General features: G+C 44.9%; 1 protein-coding gene across 2 annotated transcripts in view; it reads left to right on the forward strand.

Annotated features, from left to right (window-relative positions):
* Nucleotides 1-2,946: 2,946 nt before the first annotated feature.
* Nucleotides 2,947-18,734, forward strand: part of Prmt3 (protein arginine methyltransferase 3) — an 89,905-nt gene continuing 74,117 nt past the window's right edge. The window contains exons 1-8 of one of the 2 annotated variants that reach the window (XM_039093128.2): nt 2,947-3,104; nt 3,180-3,312; nt 4,944-5,026; nt 5,747-5,796; nt 6,997-7,099; nt 11,085-11,244; nt 12,330-12,471; nt 15,391-15,456. In XM_039093128.2, the coding sequence (XP_038949056.1) occupies nt 3,080-3,104; nt 3,180-3,312; nt 4,944-5,026; nt 5,747-5,796; nt 6,997-7,099; nt 11,085-11,244; nt 12,330-12,471; nt 15,391-15,456 (762 nt within the window). In that variant the 5' untranslated portion in view covers nt 2,947-3,079. The remainder of the gene's footprint in view (nt 3,105-3,179; nt 3,313-4,943; nt 5,027-5,746; nt 5,797-6,996; nt 7,100-11,084; nt 11,245-12,329; nt 12,472-15,390; nt 15,457-18,734) is intronic. The other variant, NM_053557.2, reaches the window with a different exon arrangement.

Raw genomic sequence — 18,734 nt, forward strand, 5'->3', positions numbered from 1 at the left:
GACTTCAATGACTGTCTATTGTCCTGATCGCACCTCAACTTCTGGTGGGTGCTGTTGAGTGAATACCATTCCCTGTGGTGTGACTTTATATTCTTGGAAGACAATGGACATTGCCAGTGTTAAGTCTTCCCAAGCAGACTGGGATCTTGACATGTGAGCTTTAAGGAGGCAGAGCTGGATGCATGCCTGTGATCCTAGCACTAGGGAGGCTGAGGCAGGAGGATCAAGGTCTTCCTGGACTGCATAGTAAAACCCCATCTCAAAAATAGAAGTTTTCTTCCTGCTGGTGGGGCTCTCTTGTGGCTGGGCTTGGAGGAGCCTGGATGTGTTTCCACCATAACAGTCTTGGGCTTTGAGAAGCTTTGGGGATACCCGTGAGAATACACTGAACCTTGTGGGCTCTGAAGGCGGCTAGAGTCAGTGGCCAGTTTTAAATTTCTCTCTACTGTTTCTGCGCATCAAACATTCAGGAGAGAGCAAGTCCACAGTCAGATCTCAATAACAGAGTAGAGTGAAAGTAAAAGGATCTATCTTCATGTTTAGGAGAGAAAAATAGCCCACGCCTAAGCCCTACACTGTCGGGGGATGTCAGCCTCACAGAGGGTTCTGGCCCACTCGCCCTCCAGACTGGCATTACTGTCACCGTTAACATTTGGGCACCACTATGATTCAGCAGGCTCCTTCAGCAGAAGAATGCGGTTGCTAGGGAAAGAAGTTTATGCAAGGAGAGTTGGATGGACCCAGATAAGAAAGGCTGTATATTCATTACTTTGTTCAGAGGTGCTTATCAAGATGGCAATAGACCAGTGAGCAGTCTGCTAGCCAAGGAGGGCCAGCAGACTTCTGGCAATGTCCTGGGATGTCAGGGAGCTTCAGAAGGTGACATGTGATAGACTCTGTTCTCTTCTGTGAGCCGGACTGTGGAATGTGGTACTTGGGAAAGGAGAAAAAGAAGAGAGGAAGAGGAGGGAGAGGAGATGAAGAAGGTAATAAATGGTAGCAGTAAAGAAGAAAGGTGGGGTGGGTGGCTGGGTGGGGAAAGGGGATACCATTTGAAATGTAAATAAAAAAATATCCGATTTAAAAAAAAAAAAAAAGACATGGGGCTGTGCCTGGAGCAACACAACCTGTTTTTAGAAGTGGTGATGTGACAGGGAAGAGGGGTGTCTTAGTTGGGGTTTTATTGCTGTGAAGAGACACTATGACCAAGACAACTTTTATAAAGGAAAACATGTAATTGGGGCTGGCTTACAGTTCCAGAGACTGAGTCTGTTATCTTGGTGGGAAGCATGGTAGTGTGCAGGCAGACATTGTGCTGGAGGAGCCGAGAGTTCTACATCTTGATCCGAAGGCAGTAGAAGGGGATTGGACTCTACGCTTCGTGGAGCTTGAGCATAGGAGACCTCAAAGCCTGCGCCCACAATGACACACCTCCTCTCACAAGGCCACACCTACTCCAACCTGGCCACGCCCCCTAATAGTGCCACTCTTCATGGGTCAAGCATTCAAACACATGGTTCTGTGGGAGTCATACTTATTCAAACCATCACAAGGGGTAGGAGGACTGCACAAGATGGATGGAGAGGACTGGAAGGGAAACTGTCTTCTGGACATACCAGGACCTCTGCACTCATAAAGCTTACAGCTGTGGATGTGTACACAAGATAAGCCAGTCGACATTCTAACATGGAGTGGCTGGGCATTCTTAAGCACCCATTCCTAACTGAGGAGCCGTGGGCAGTGGATGTTTCTTAGAGAGGGAGTTTTCTTTAAGGCTGTAGCCTCTGGTAGGTTGGCCATACTCCAGTGGTTGTCCCCACACCCAGAATATGTGGACCCCAGAAACTGGAATCCATGTTACTTTTCTAAAAGGCTACAAAGGTGAGGGTTAAAACCATGGGGGCAGATGGATGGATCTGAGAGGAATTAAGGGGAAGGGTGGGGAGAATATGATCAAAATACACTGTATGGGATTCTCAATAAAAATACTTCTTTAAATGGTGATGTGAGCAAAATCCTGTGGTGGGAGGGGAGAGGAGGAACTGCCCACTGAAGAGCTTCAATGATCAGTAGTACAATGGCTTGAGGATGTGCATGGTGGGAAGTTGAGCTGAGCTGTCAGGTATTATGCAGACCTAACTGGACATGCAGAGTCCAGTTTCAGCTGCAGCTTGGAGGCATTACCTACCCAGAATTACTGCTGCCCATCTGCCTGAGGGAACTCCACGGTTAGATACTAGGCATATTAGAGAGGAATGAGCCTGAGAAGCAGGAACCCTGGTATGCTCCCTAACCCACAGGCAGGGCAGAGGGCATCCTTTGTTGGCACGCATCACACACAGTCCACCTGTTTCCATGATATGGGCTCAAGCAAATGCCAAACTTTTCACAGACAGGCTACTGCAGTCACGAGCCTGTTTTATCAGTCAGGAAGCTAAGGCCGAGAGAATGCTCATGTTAGAATTCGGGACTGGAGAGATGGCTCAGAGGTTAAGAGCACTGACTGCTCATCCAGAGGTCCTGAGTTCAATTTCCAGCAACCACATGGTGGCTCACAACCACCTATGATCAGGTCTGGTGCCCTCTTCTGGCCTGTAGTTGTATACATGCAGGCAGAAAGCTGTATGATGTATACATAATAAATAAATAAATTTTAAAAAAGAGTTATTTTAGAATTCTAGCTATTCAGAAATGCGGTTCAAACTCAGGGGTGTTTGTAAAGACAAAAGTAGTTCTCATCACTTTAGCACTCTTAGTAGCGGTTGGGGCTTGGCCTCACGTGACGTCCGCATACAGGTTAACGGAGCTTCCTTATCTTCCCTGAGCCTCCAAGCCTGGCCTGTATTGGCCACCAGAGGGCGCTGCGACAAGTAGCGTTCAACCTTGCAAGCGCTGGCTGCCTCAGTTGCGCAAGCGTCGATGCTGGGAAGCGGTGCCCCGCCCCCTAAGCCCACGTGACCCGGAAGCGCTTCCCAGCCGGTTCACGGTCCGCGTGTTGGTTGCTTTGGGGCTACCGCGCGCCCGCGCTCGTTCCCAGCTCCGGTCCCGCGCTGTGCGGTCGCGCGCTTGGTCGGCGGCCATGTGTTCGCTGGCGGCGGGGAACGGTGGGTCCCTCGCGTGGGCTGCGGGGCAAGAGTGGGTGGGCGCGGGTCCCGGTGCTGACAGTGTGTGCTCTGCAGGACAAGGCGCGGAGCTGGGGCCGGAGCCCTTGGAGCTGTCGGACAGCGGAGACGACGCGGGCTGGGAGGACGAGGACGCGGACGCTGAGCCCGCACAGGGCCGGCAGCACACACCCTGCCTGTTCTGTGACAGGTTCGTGCCCGTGTGGGAAGCGCGCCGCAGCGCGAGCGAGCACGTGGCGGGCCTGAGGTTCCGGCCCTCGGGTGACGACTGATTGACAAGGGGCTGTTCCTGTGGTCCGGGGGGCGGAGCCGCGAACCGCACTGGGTTTGCCTCTGCAGCCCAGTCAACCCCACCCCTCATCCCTTCTCCCTCCAGATACTAAGCCAGGCCTGGCAAACCATCTTTCTGGAGGCTGAGGCAGGAAAATGGTCACGAATCCCAGGCCAGCCTGAGTCACCTAGCTAGACTCTTTCGAAAACACCCCCCAAAAGTCTGAACTCCACACCTTAGTCCTAAATTAGGGATGCAGTCCTTTGATTCCATGAAGACACTGTCTAGGTGGTTTTTATTCTGTTCCTTGGGTACCAGACTTTGAAAGCGCATGGTCTGGAAGAGCGCTTCCATTTCTGCCATCCTATAATATGACCAGTAATGTTCTCATGTAACATTCAATTGAGCTATTTAAACAGTCCTAGATCATTTCCCTGATTTAGGGAGGAATTGATGCCCTTTTGCACTTAGGGGAGATGAGGCAGCAAGAGCCACCAATTTGTTCAAGGTCACGAAGCTGCAGTTTATAGTCTTAGGACACACCTCTTTTCACTTGAAACCCTACATTTTAGATTGAAGTGACTTTGTTGAAAAAGGGGTGATTGACATCGATCAGCGCTGAGTCCCCGCCCCTTGTGTCGGTTGTATGGTGCTGACTGGTAGCATATTAGCATTCCTACGTGGCACCTCGTTGGAGGAATGACTGCCCACTCATATTTATTGCGCATCCGTGGTGCAGTGCCCTGTGATAGGCTGTGAAGAGGATCCAAATGACCTATCTTGACAAATGTTTGTTGAGAGTTGCCTGTGTGCTAGGCATACAGAAGAGAAGTGCAGAGTCTCTGCAGTTTATTTGTTCGTGTTCTTCAGTGTTGGAGGTTACGTACAAAAGAAGTGTTATTCTTCAAGTTGTAATGCAGGTGCTGTGGGACAACCAAGGTCACTTGAAATCTGGCACTTTGGCAGTGTGCCAGCTGCATAATTGTGTGCTTTGTGTCTAAAAACACTATGCTGGGTTCAGAGGGAGAAGAAGGAGGCTCGCTCAAGTAGGGGACTTTTGTGACTTTAGAGAAACCAAATATATCAGAGAGAGCTTTGTTACCCAGAAGGCTCGGGATAAATTTGGGATGTTCAGTGTGGTTTTATAAACCAGCTGCAGCAGTGTAATACAGGAGGGAGGGAGTACCTCAGCGGGCCCATACTGAGGCATCCCCCTGAGAAATCAGCCATAGGACAGGCTTAGTATAAAAGGGAATTTATCTGAGACATGGGGAAGGGAGAAGAGGCAGAGAAAGGGGGACAGAGGACAGAAGAGGGGAAAAGGACAGCTGGGGACACATGGGAGATGAGAGAGAGAGAGAGAGAGAGAGAGAGAGAGAGAGAGAGAGAGAGAGAGAGAGAGAGAAGGTGGTGACAGGAGTTGAGAGAGGGAGAGGAAAAGGGGAGGCTGTTGCTAGGTAACTGTTGGGCGGGGCCTGGAGGAAGTGCTAACATCCAGTATTTTGACCTCCTCTGAGACTGTCCCATGAGGCTATTGCTTGTCTCTTCAGGCTCTTCAGGTCTGCTGAGGAAACGTTTTCACACTGTAAGTTGGAGCATCAATTTAATATTGATGGTATGGTCCACAAACATGGTGAGTATCTCTTAGAGTAAAAACAAGTTTTCTTGTGAAATATAGATTCAAATTTTTAATTTTCCAGACCCTTTATTTTCTTTGCGTGTGTTTCCCTGAAGTTGACGTCAGGTGTCTCCCTCAGTTGTACTCCACCTCATGTATTGAGGCAGGGCCTCTCACTTGAACCTGGAGCTCGCTGACTCAGCTGGTCTAGGTAGCCAGCTTTTGAGAAAGATCCCTGGCTTCTGCCTCCCAAGCCTTGGCATTACAAGAGGCTACCACCTAGGCCTGGTGTTTTATATGGTGCTGAGAATCGAAATCACATCCTCATGGCTGTTGTGTGAGCACTCGGCCACAGGTCTGACAACCTGAGTTTGCTACCCAGAGCTCACACAGAGGTGGAAGAAGACAGCCAATATACAAAGCTATTCTTTGACCTCCACTTGTGTACTGTAGCATACCCTATGTACACACATCACACTCTCACTCCCCTACATACATTTTAATAATAAAAAAAATTTTCTAATGAAATACAAAGAAGCACTTTAAAACTTGTTACCTTGTGGTCAGTTCTCAGATTAAGTATTTAAAAGTATCAAAGTTGCAGTTTCTAATCCTTAATGCAAAAGTCCAAATAATAAGTGATACTTTAGAGGTCAGAGACACCTCATTGGAAGAGGAGTTAAAGATCAGTTAAAACATTGTATTAAAATCAGTGAATTATCTTTTTTCCCACAGGACTGGAATTTTATGGATACATTAAACTAATAAATTTTATTAGACTTAAGGTAAGTTGGAAACCTAATAATTTTATTTAGAAATTTTTAGAGTTCATAGAGACTGACTGTGCTGATTATTTAACAAATTTGACACTTTTTTTTTAAAGATTTATTTATTACATAGAAGTACACTGTAGCTGTCTTCAGACACACCAGAAGAGGGATCAGATCTCATTACAGATGGTCGTGAGCCACCATGTGGTTGCTGGGAATTGAACTCAGGGCCTCTGGAAGAGCATTCAGTGCTCTTAACCACTGAGCCATCTCTCTCTAGCCCTAATTTGACATTTTTCATATTGTGGAAATTGTGGGCATGAAGAAAGAAAGAAGGGGCTGGGGATTTAGCTCAGTGGTAGAGCGCTTACCTAGGAAGCGCAAGGCCCTGGGTTCGAAGCTCCCGGTGGAGGTGTCCCCTGTCGTGTTTAACTAAGTGGATCAGTACTGTGCACAAAGCAGTGTCAGATAAAAGGAAAACTATCAGTAAAATCAAATAATTTCTAGTCTGACTCTAAGTACTTTGGATGTTGGGCTTTTTAAAAAAAAGTTTTCACAGTTTATTCTTTTTTTTTAAAGATTTTATTTATTCATTTTATATATGATGAGTACATTGTCACTGTCTCCAGGCACACCAGAAGAGGGAATCAGATCTCTTTACAGATGGTTGTGAGCCACCATGTGGTTGCTGGGAATTGAACTCAGGACCTCTGGAAGAGCAGTTGGGTGCTCTTAACCGCTGAGCCATCTCTCCAGCCCAGTTTATTCTTTTTTTAAACGTCTATTTTATTTTATGTATATGAATGTTTTGCCTGCATGCTTAGTGCCTACAGAAGCCAAAAGAGGATGTCTGGATCCTCTGGACCTTGGGTTATAGATGGTTGTGAGCCACCATGTGGGTGCAAGGAATTGAACGCAGCTGCTCTGTAAGGGTAGCCAATGCTCTTAACCTCTCAGCCATTTCTCCGTCCTGCATTGTTTAATTTTTTTCAAATGTTTTATTCTTTGTCTTATTGAAATGAATGTTTGAACTGATGTCACTCTCCCAGCATTAGACAATGTAAGAATGACCATAGCCATTTAAAATGCCGGGTAAACACAGGTGCACCAGTCTTGTGCAGACTTGAGTTCTCTTTTGCTTAAGTTCCCCACTCTTTCTTTGGGAGCTTTGTCATTGCATACAGTGAATACAATGTGCTTTATCTTCATGCCCAGAATCCTACTGTTGAGTACATGAATTCCATATACAACCCTGTGCCTTGGGATAAAGATGAGTACCTGAAGCCAGTGTTGGAAGATGATCTTTTGCTTCAGTTTGGTAAGATGAACCTTCTCTAACTGCTTTAACTAGCCTCAGGCTGTTCGTTACAGCAAATGAAGTGTGCTGTGAAAATGGACCTTAGTCATTCCCCTTCAAGCAGTGATTTTGCTTTCCATTTTTATGTGGTTGATAAAACAGTAGATGATTCTGAAAGTAGCCAGTTTGTAAATTTTAAGATGGCTGCTGTTCTGGGAGGCCTGATGAAGCATTGCATCAGTTTGTTTCTTCCTGGCGTGTGCTTCCTGTGTGTGCCCACTTTGTTGTTGCAGTTACAGGATTGACTATTCCAGTACCACATGCTCGTCTTCAAGGAGACTGTATTCATATCCTTTCTCCTATAGCATCTTGTTAATAGTAATTGTTAATCGTTAAGTCTTTTTCTGTATTCAACTTATTGATTACATTGTATGATGGATATTGATTAAAGTTTATGATGGAAAACATGGGTCATAGCCAGTTCAGTTTTAGGCATCCACTACAGATCCATCCTCTATGGATAAGGGCTTCATCTCTAAAGACCCCAGCAGGCTGTCAGTTCTCACACAGAGATGAATCACAGGTCTGGGCGTGTAGCTGAGCCGATGAGAGCTTGCCTGCCATGAACTAGTTGTAGGTTTGACCCCAAAGTACTCCCAGCCTCAGAAAGTTTGCATTCTCGATGCCCATGGTCAGGTTATAGACTGACCCTCCAATTCCAGACACATAGACGGAGTAATATATATAGCACTGTAGCTTATTTCAGAATGTGGAAAGGAGCTACATACTGTCTCATAAATGAGTGGCAGGGTAAATTGTGGGCATCCGCATTGGAGCAGTAGATCCCTCTGAAGGGAACAGGCATCCCTGTGGACTCTGAAAGGATTGTCAGAACTCAGTGCTTTGTGCAGTAAGACCACACCTTCCAGGGGCTGGGACTGCTCCTCTTTCCCTTTCAGTTTGTAAGATTAACATCACTGAATGGCGATGCATATTAATGTTAAATTATGACTGATTCTTATTGTAGCAGAAATAAAGCCGTTTGCCCAATAGCTTGAATTTGGAAACAAAGTACAAAGTAAGGATTTGCACTAGTTTTGTGGTTGCCGTGACCAGATACCCAGAAGATGCAAATGAAGGGAGGAAAGACTTACTCTGCTTCTACACTGGCAGGGAAGGCATTGCGTAGGCAGCTGCTTACACTGGGTCTACGCAGAAAGCCTAGAGTGGATAGCAGGCGGGCTTAGGTAGGGTTGGAGAGGTGGCACAGAGGTTAAGCACACACTGCCAGTTCTGTTCCCAGCTTCCAGATGCAGCCCACAACCAATTGTAACTCCTGTTCCAAGGGCTGTGATTCCCTTCTGGCCTTTGTGTGTGTGTGTGTGTGTGTGTGTGTGTGTGTGCATGCAAACTAGCTGACACATACACATAAATACAAATAAATAAAACTTAAACGCTATTTTCGTCTCCCAGTAGCCCACTTCCTGCGCTGGGTTCTACTTTTTTAAAGGTTCTACAGCTTTCTGAACAGTGCACCAGCTGGAGATTGAGTGTTCAAACGTGAGATAGCTCTGTTGTCCGGGTGTGAATGGAGGTCAGTGATTGCACTGTGTGTTTGGTGAGGCTTGGGCTCCAGCCTCCCAGAGGAGCAGTGTGAATGGGTTAGCTTAGCTGTGTGTCCCAACCTTGAAGTTTCCATAAAGATCACTACAGAGCCTGAATGAGGGTAGTCACTGTCCCAGTGATGCATAGAGGAGGAAACAGCGTCAGCACTGTTTGTTGCTTTAGGTAATCTTAATGAAATCTCCTGCTGATTCTGGGATTTCATAAGACTCACTGGTTCCATCTCTGTTTGCAGAGTTGTTTATACACTAGAAATTAATGATGAAATTTTGAAAATCGAGATTTTTTTTTAAACCTAAGATTTTGGCTGTGTCGTAGGATCAATAATAGAATATTTGTGTCTTGCCTGGGATGGGAAGGTGTTGGATATATAGGAGTCCTTATCTGTACTCTCTCTTTAAGGATAGGCTTCTCTTCCATATTTGATGAAGGTGTGATTGAATGTGACCTTCTGGTTCAGGGTTATGAGCCTGTGAACAAAGACATTGAGAAATGGCTGTTGCAGTCAAGCAAATTAGCATCCAGCAATTTAGCCACCACCATTTTTATTGTGCTAAGAGCACATCACTCTGCTCTGCTGCGTTGGCACATTTCACACACACCAAGGCATTACCTGTTATCACGTGGTTGGTGAGACGTTCTGAATGTACTGGTCTGAAGTGAAAGCTTACAGCCCTAGCCTGTGGCAGCACAATTCTCAATTCTCTCTCTCTGTCAGGTCTGTGTTTTGTTCTTGTTTGCTTGTTTTACCCCCCACAACATTTTCATTGATTCTCTGGGAGTTCCACATCATATATAACATCCCATCCCAGTCCTATGCTGGTCCCCCACTTGTACCCTCTGTACTCTGACCTTTAAATTGTACTGAGTCATTCCCTTCCCACCTCTGTCAGAAGCCTTCCGTTATAGGGAGCATCCCATCATCCTTTTTAAGAGTCTCTTTGGTGGCTTCTTTTTTTTTTTTTTTCTTTTTTATGGCTAGCTTGACTGTGGAGGTAGGGGGAGAGGGGAAAGGAAGTGGGATTGTCACAGAAGCCTTCCATGTCCCTCTCAACTATGTGTTTAAAGTCATCAATATCATAGCAAAAATAGTCAAAGTAGCCTCTATGTTCTTCATAGTCAGTGGAGAATGGATCATGGGCTTCCACACAGTTACTGGCATTAGTACAGACCATGTACACGCACTACCACTCACCCACAGTAGGACCATGGTCCTACACAAAGCCCTTAGAGGCTTCTTGAACCCTGGACATCACCCTGGAATCAGGAAGGAGCTCAAGCCACTCATATCAGTATGGCCTCCAGTGGCAGCATGGCCTACTGACATCATCAACATGGTTTCAGGCTGCTGGACAAACTCAGGATATCTGCAAGGTCTTTGGTGCTAACTTGGACCGTGGACATCAACACAGACCCCAGCTACAGTAGGGCTTCAGACCCAGATATGACATCAACACAGACCCCAGCTACAGTAGGGCTTCAGACCCAGATATGACATCAACACAGACCCCAGCTACAGTAGGGCTTCAGACCCAGATATGACATCAACACAGACCCCAGCTACAGTAGGGCTTCAGACCCAGGCGTGGCCCCTTTTGGCAGCAAGGAACTGGACATAACCATGGCCTCAGGTGGCAGCGAAGGCTACTCACATCACTCTGCCCCCAGTGGCAGCACGGCCTGTGGATAATGTGTCTTCAGGCTGCAGCACAAAACATAACATCTACATGGCTCTTGGTGGTAATATGTACCACACACATCATCATGGCTCCCAGCAGGGCACAGCTGTGGGGTCTTAAGCCTGACTGGTTCACCCTGCTGCTGGCTCTTCTGCTACAGACCCACCCCCTGTAAGAGCTGTTTTAAATGCACATGTAAGTGAGATTTTTGCATTTGCCCCTTTAGTGTTGGCCTGTTGTCCTTCACACACTGCCCTCCAGGTTCACTCTTTTACCCAGCAGGATAACCTATGAGTCTAACTATATGACTTTGAATTGGTCATTTAGCTTTTTTGAAATTAATTTTCCCTGTGTCCAAAACAGGAGTAACTATTTGCACCTCAGGTTGTTTTGAACGTGAGATGTGGCGTACTGTGTACACACTTGAAAGCTTATGATAAACATTAGGGTTTTTTTGTTTTTTGGTTTGGTTTAGTTTATGCATACATGCATATGTTCCTTTTAGCTAGCTGATCAGAAGCAGACTATCATACTCCATGAGATCAAGTCAAAGAACTTGGACACCAAGTATGTAAAACGTGCTCTTAATACTTTTTCTTACTTGACCATGGTAGGCAGGCCCTTAGGCCTGTTTCTTTCCAACCTGTGTGTCCCCGCTGTGTTGCTGTGAGGTGGCCTGATAATAATGTCCGTTCACCCTTTAGATGTAGAAGATCTTTATGAGCCAGTGTCTGCTCCCTTCACATACCCCAATGGACTCAGCGAAAACACATCTGCTGTTGAGAAATTGAAGCTCATGGAGGCCCGGGCGCTGTCTGCTGAGGCGGCTCTGGCTCGGGCGCGTGAGGATCTGCAGAAGATGAAGTAAGTTCTTATCCAGCCAAACCCTGCTTTAGGTGGCGCATGGGATAGTTACTGCTAGGAACGCCTGGGGTGTCAGACACTCAGCATAGATGCTTACCTTAGGAGTATTGAAGACGTGCGGCATCCCGTGGCGTGCTGTAGAATTGCATTTTTCTGTACTTGTAGAAACCTCGTAATTGCTTTGCACACGTGGCTGTTCTTGTGTCCTTTTTAAAGTATTTACTGCCTTTCCATTTCCTTGTCTCTAGTTGGTTTCTTCACTTTAATTGTTCTAGCATTTCAGAAATGAAAGGATTGTTTTTTTTTAGGTTTTGGAAAAATATGTTGAAATGTTTTTTAAAAAACCAAAATGTGTTCGGTCCCCAGCTCCGAAAAAAAAGAACCAAAAAAAAAAAAAACAACAACAACAAAAAAAAAACAAAATGTGAATGTGGCAGGAGTGTAGACGTTAACCAAGGAACCAGATGGGGACAGTTTTTTCCCACTGACAGGCATTCTCCTGGAGTCCCTCATTCCCTGGAGTTCTCTGGGGAACTTGTGAGTTCAGATGTTAGTGTGGAGGTGGGCCCAGGCCTTCACATGTGCATCCTTAGCATGTGTGCCGCCCAGCTTCTGCCTGCAGGGTGTGTGAGCTGCTTGACAGTACCTGAGTTCCTGTTTGGTGGCTGGCCAGAGTGTCTGGTGCCAGGGAGAGCAGAGTCCATCCGGGTTCCTAGTTCCTAGCTTGACTTTCTGCCATTTTGTCTTCCTCCCTCTTGTGTACCTTGTAGATGACACCTGGGTGTGAGAACTGGAGTAGATAGGGCCTTCTTTCCCCCTATACCCTATATAACCCATTTCAAGAACATTCAAAGTTGAAATGGGCTCCATCAAGGACGTTTAGGACAGTAGGGGAAATACATTTGATAAAGTAGTGTATTGCTTCTGATCCAGCAGGGGGCGCTGTGGGGAGCTTCAGCTAGAGGGAAGGCTGTAAGATGCTGGGCACACTGCCCTTCTCCCCCTCCCCTTTATCACCCTCCAGCCTTGCCTTTTCTCATGGTCCAATAAATCTGTCTCAAGGGTGTATTTCAAATTGATTACAGACAATTTGCTCAGGACTTTGTGATGAACGTAGATGTCAGAACCTGCTCCTCCACGACTACCATTGCAGACCTGCAGGAGGACGAGGATGGCGTCTACTTCAGCTCCTATGGGCATTATGGGATACATGAAGAAATGCTAAAGGTTGGACAGAGTGCATATGCATCAAATCTACCAACGGGAGAACCCTACAGAATAGGCTTTTTCTTAATAGTCGTGTGTGTGTGCGTGCGTGTGTAGTTCCAAAATGAGAAGCTTACAGAGGTGTCAAAGCCCCATAAATCCTATGCACATCAGGATTCATTTTTCTTTTGAAGCCACTTTTTCCTTGAAATTGAGCACTGGAACAAACAACTGCTTGATGGCTCAGGTCTTCCCAGGAGCTCTCTGTTACACAGTAATTAAATGGCAGGCCTACTTTCTTTAATGGAAAAGAAACCAGCTTAGTTTTTAAAATAGTAATGCTGACTTGGTTTGCACAAGTAATGATGTTATAAAGTTTAGTTTAAAATAGTTCTTATAGTATTCGTGGCATGACTTATAACCGACAGAATCACTGATCATAAAGAAATGTTTCCTAGTGTGGTCAGACCTGATGCTTTTATCTCTTCAGTTTTAACAGTCATAGTGATCATGCCCATGTAAGATAGAAGTAGTTTCTGACTTTATCTACTGACTGTACATTTTATCAGATATTACTGATCACAATAGTAAGTTTTAACTCAGCAAAACTGACTATACCTGAGTAGCATAACATAAAATAAAGGTTGGATTGTAAAATTTACAAAAATTTTTAAATGTTTACCTCCAGGAATATTAGATGCTACCTTCTCTTTTCTTAAAATCGTTCAATAAAATTCCTTTTCTGAATCCTCCCTCCCAAGATTATTCTGTGTAAAGGAAGCCCAAGGACTGTAAAGCAATGTCATGGCATTACTAATGCTATACCACAGTTGCTGTCCCCTGGGTGATGCTGGCATAGCATTACAGACAATAAATCATATAAGTGAGGAAATCTGTGTAGGAAATGGGCTTGCTTCCTATTTGTGGGAAAGGAGTGTTGGTCTAAGCCCGGTTGGTGGTTGTTTAAGTCTCTGTCAGTTTAGTCACCTTGCCTAGGTGGTGCACTTTGAGGTATTTTGTGTGGATGAAAACTGTAGTGTGCAGCTTCTCTGCCTGAGGCTGGGCTGCGGTGGTTTTGTTTTGAAGGATAGAGCTGAGATCCTCCTCTCTGATGTACACACAGCTCCTGTATCATAGCTCTAATTCGTTACTTTGTGTTTGATCTGTATGAAAGATAGCTTCCAAGGTTTATTCTGTATTTTCACGTTAGTCTTTTGTTAGAGTAAATCTTTGGAACTCTGTTGTTTTGAGGCCTTCCTTTGTTGTTGTTTTGTTTATTTTGAGAAAGGTTCTCATGTAGCATAGGCTAACCTCACAGTCCCTATGTAGCCAAGGATGACCTTGAACTCATGACCTTTCAGCCCTCACTGCCTGGATTGTAGGATCTTAGGCATGTGCTGCCACCCTGGCTTGGAAATGGTTTTTAAGGCGATCTCTTTAGTAGCTTTCCTGTTCATGATTGTGGGGTTTTTTCTAGCAAAACATGAGTTATTCAGCCTAGGCTCTGCTAGATACAGATGTATATGACGAGAGGCACTGGGAAGAGCGTAGCTCAGCTGGGTAGCATTGTGTGCTATTAGGACTGCAGTTGGAGAGGCAGGGTGATGGGTGAGAGCATTCTGAGCTGCTGCACCCGTGACTCATGCCCACTCTGAGTTCTCTTGTTGCAGCAGAAAATGTACAAAATGGTGTTCACTTAAAGGGACATTTTGCTTATAATTTTTTTATTCTTGAGAACTTTGTATATGTATACAACGAAAACATAATCCTACCCACCACCTTTTTCCCCTAATTTGCCCCACTCCCAGTACTAATTGGAAATTGGACTTAGTGACCACCCCCTAATACTCCCCCAACCCCCACCCACACAGACATACATATATATATATCCCTGGCCAAAAAAAAAAAAAGGAAATGAATTTTGGAGGAGAAGACCTTAGAGGAATTTTTGTTGTAGGTTTCCTGTTTATTTTATGGGAAAATGAGAAGACAGGTCACTGTGGCATACATTGTTCAGGGAAAGGTAAAAGGTCATACAGGCTCTGGACAGGGCTCAGCACAGATGCGGTTATGTGTCTGAGGTACTCTCCCTTATTTGTCTGGATCCATAAAAGTGAGGCCCATAGGTAACAGAAGGGTGACTATTTTATCTCTGTGTGAAAACCAAAGCTAGAATTTCTCTCTTGGTGGCACCTGTTTTTACTATATGCAGTTTTCCTTACTGGCTGCAGAGCCCTCCCCCACCTCATCTGCAGGTTGTGCATGTCTGACCTAAGGGTGCACCAGCCAGCAGGAATGTGAGGATGCTGCGGGCCTGCATGCTCATAGTTCACGAGAGACTCACTCCAGAGCATGGACTCTGGTAGTGTGTGCTGTGGGGCTCACAGGATTTCCTTCTAGACCTACGTGCTTCTGGGCATAGTTTCCAACTGCAGACATTTCTAGAAACAAACAGTACTGTAAACGAGATGCTGATATAACTTTCTTAGAACTTCCTTGGCGTGGATTCACGATCCCTGTGCACCTCACCTTTTCTTTTCTCTGTTTGTTTGTTTGTTTGTTTGTTTGTTTATTGTTCTTTATTTTCTTGTAGCTTCAGTGCCGGGAGCCAGGCTCGGCTTAAAGGGCACCTTCACTTAGCATTTACCATCTCTTGAGTCTATCGGTGACCAGTGTGGAAAGAAAAGGACACACACATTTCAAACTAATGGCTAGATCCTTCATTCACGGATACTTTTTAATAAAAGGGTTTCTGTGTTGTTGCTATTTATGTTCTTTATTGTTTTCTTTTAGAGGGAAAAAAAAGTCAGTAGCTCAGATTTCCAGGCAGAATATAGCTGTGGAAGCTAGCAGTGTGTGATACAGTAGGATAAGTTCATAGAAGAATTCATTTGCTCAAACTGTCCCTGTAAACATGGTGGTCTGCTCTCTCTGCCCTAGGACAAAGTGCGCACAGAAAGCTACAGAGATTTCATATACCAAAATCCACACATCTTCAAAGATAAGGTGAGTGAATGGTCACTGAATCGTCCCTGGACAGTTGACTCAGGTTTTGATTCCCAGAGCCTTAGATGAACTGCTGTGTGGTGCTTCATCCTGATAACCCAGATGCTAATGGGGCTGCCATTCAGGCACCTTTCATAAAGCTGAAAGTCGTTCATCACCGGATGGAGCTGTTGCCTATCCAGTTAGTCTAAACTACAGTTTTTGACTTATTGCGATTGTGTGTTTGGAATGTATCAGATAAACCCCATGGCAGAGCACACTTCTAATTATTATTCTGTGTTGAATAATTAAAAATATGTAATGTTGGCTAGAGTAAAATATAAAAGCTAGAATTTTTTTCTGTACTGTTTAGTCCCTTGTGACTATATCTCTTTATGGGACATCTTGTTTTTTGCTTTAATACTGTCTAATTTATTTAAAATTTTATTATATTTTACTTATTTAATCTTTCTTCCTTTAAATTCGTTTATTGTGTATGGCAGGGTGGGCATATGCATACCACAGTGTGTCGGTCTGAGGATGGTTCTATCTTTACCTTAGAGATTCCAGATTGTCAGACTTGGCAGCAAGTGCCTTTGTCTACTGAGCCATGCCACTAGTCCTGTTGTGTGTGGGTGAACACACACACACACACACACACACACACACACACACACACACACACACAGAGGCATGTGCGTGACATGGAGCATGGATGGAGTTCAGGGACAACTTGTGAGAGTTTGTTCTCTCCTTCCACTACATGGTTCCCAGGGATCAGACCCAAGCTTGGTGGCAGGCACCTTTACTGGTAAACCATCTTGACAGTCGTGTTCTTTATTTAACTACCTTTTAAATAAAGGTGCTTTGCTTGTAAACATATGCTTTGCTTGTGTTTGTGTGTATCTGTTTTGCTTTCTCTTCATGCACATATGAGCTCATGCACATCTGAGTATGTTTCTTTGTGTGTGTACGTGTGCTGTGTGTTTGTGGAATAGTCCTTCCTCACAAGTTCTCACATTCTCTTTTCCCCGCTCTGTCCTTTCTTTCCTTTTCTACATTGCTGTGGTTACTCAAAGCGTGATGTTTTTCTTTTTCTTTTTTCTCTTCTTTTTTCCGGAGCTGGGGACTGAACCCAGGGCCTTGCGCTTGCTAGGCAAGTGCTCTGCCACTGAGCTAAATCCCCAGCCCCTTATTTTTCTTTATTAGACATGAGCCTGCTAATTTAGTTATGAGTTCTGCCATCTGAATACCTTTGCCTAGAATTGTTCTTCCTTCAAGGCTCTACACTGAGAATGTGTAGATATTTCTAGTTCTCACTACATCTTAAGCTCCTGTAAGACATTTCCTGGGCTTTCTGTCTTGGAGGAGGAGAGAATGGAGACCTTCACTGTGAGAACCACTTTTGTGGCTCACTTGCAGACTCCTTCAGGTCCTTTCTGAATGACATTGCTATTGTCAGAGCACCCTCAGGTCTCAGGCATCTTCTCATTTCTTTGTTGAATGTCCTAGGGATTGAAGAGGTGAGCTAGAGGTTTTTCTCTCAGTGTACTCTGGACTAGACTGTTATCCTGTAGTAAGGAAATCCCAGAAAGGTTTAAATACTTGTTACAGAGGATTTTAGTCTTTAGAAATAAGTATTTGTAATTAGGAAGAGCTCTTACTAAGTTGGTGGACCTGCTCACAGCAGGGCTTGCTTCTAGTTTCTTTGTTGCAGTGCTGTGTTTTGTGTATGTGTATGGGCTGGGAGATGGCTCAGTGATAGAGCACTTACCACAGAAAGCTGGGGTTTACATTCCCAGCATCCATATGGCAGCCCACCTGTGATCCAGGAGCATCTGAGGCGCAGATGGGTTCCCTGTGCTAGTTAGACAAGCCGGATCACCAGGCTCTGTGCTCAGTGGTGGAGAGCGAGAGTGACAACCAAGCGTCAATCTCTGGCCTGTATGTACAAACATACATAAACATAAATACACCTCTGAACACACACGTGCATGCTCGTATGCACGCGCATGCACATACACACATGCACACACAATCAAACATTCCATGTTTGTATTATCAACAAACCATGGCAAACTATGTGAAGTCAGTTGATGGCGTTCTATCCTGCCACTGAGAGAGCCTACCTAGGAAAGGATGGCAAGCTATGGTGAGCTGCTTATGTTGCTGCTTTGCCAGAGGCGGTAGCCATTAACTTTACCAGTATGATGAATTTTGTTTGACATTTGTGGTTTCTCAAAAGTCATCGTAATTAAAATATTAGGGTCTTAAAGCATACTTTTTTTGTAACTGAGAATATCAGTCTGCAGTTTCTATCTCCTTGCACTGTGGCTGTGGCTGTAGAAGATGCAGTGCTATGCATTTAAGTGCATTTGGTAATGCATAGGTCATTGTGTCACACCATGGAACTAGGGGCTGTCTGCTCAACTGTGCTTTGTTTTACGGTTACTTTAAACAGGGAGGCTAATTGATGTCTTCAAAACACAGAACTAAAAACCCCAGGCTTTGAGTTCTAGTCCAGTGCTTGCAGGTCTTGTTCTCCATACTGAGCAAGCATGTGTCAGTGCTGGAGAGAGGTAGTTAGGGTAGGACTTGTTACAGTGTGGCCGCCTACACATGTACATGTGGTTTTCGATACCTGTAACTATTTATGGGTCATTGTTTTAAAAGTCCACAAAACATAGTGTGTTTTATGACTTTCCTCTTTTATGTGCTAAGTAGACTTCATGCTATGTCATACATACTTCATAGTGCATAGTAAGTAGAGATGTATCTTTCACATTATTGTTATGGGATTAGGGCGTGGCCTAGTAGTTACACATGCAAGCACGAGTGAGTTTGGATCTCCAGAACCCACACGAAGTAGCAAGTCTGTAACCCAAGAGCCCCTCTGGCAAAAGGGAGGCAGAGCCAACAGACTCCGAGAAGCTCCCTGAGGCACACAGTAGTGTCTAGCAAAGAGATGCTCCAAACAAGGGCCACATGCCTGCTGTGGAACACACATCTTCACAAACACACAAGTACAGTCATGTTCATGTTTTTTAAAAGGTGGCTGTAATTAAAAATGGTCTTTTTCTTCCTTCCTGCTCCCTCCCTAGCTTGTTTCCTTTCTTAATATTGTTTCAGTTCTCAAAATTCCTGTGGAGGCCATATGGTAGCTCAATTAATTTAACTTTGGGTGACACTTAATCATCCTCTCACATACTCATAATTAATTTGTTTGAAGTCCACTGAGGAAATCCCCAGTCAGGTGCCGCCTTTATGCTGCTGACTTCTATCTACAGCTAAGGTTTGCT

This window comes from Rattus norvegicus, chromosome 1 (genome assembly GCF_036323735.1).
Source record: "Rattus norvegicus strain BN/NHsdMcwi chromosome 1, GRCr8, whole genome shotgun sequence".
Lineage (NCBI taxonomy): Eukaryota > Metazoa > Chordata > Mammalia > Rodentia > Muridae > Rattus > Rattus norvegicus.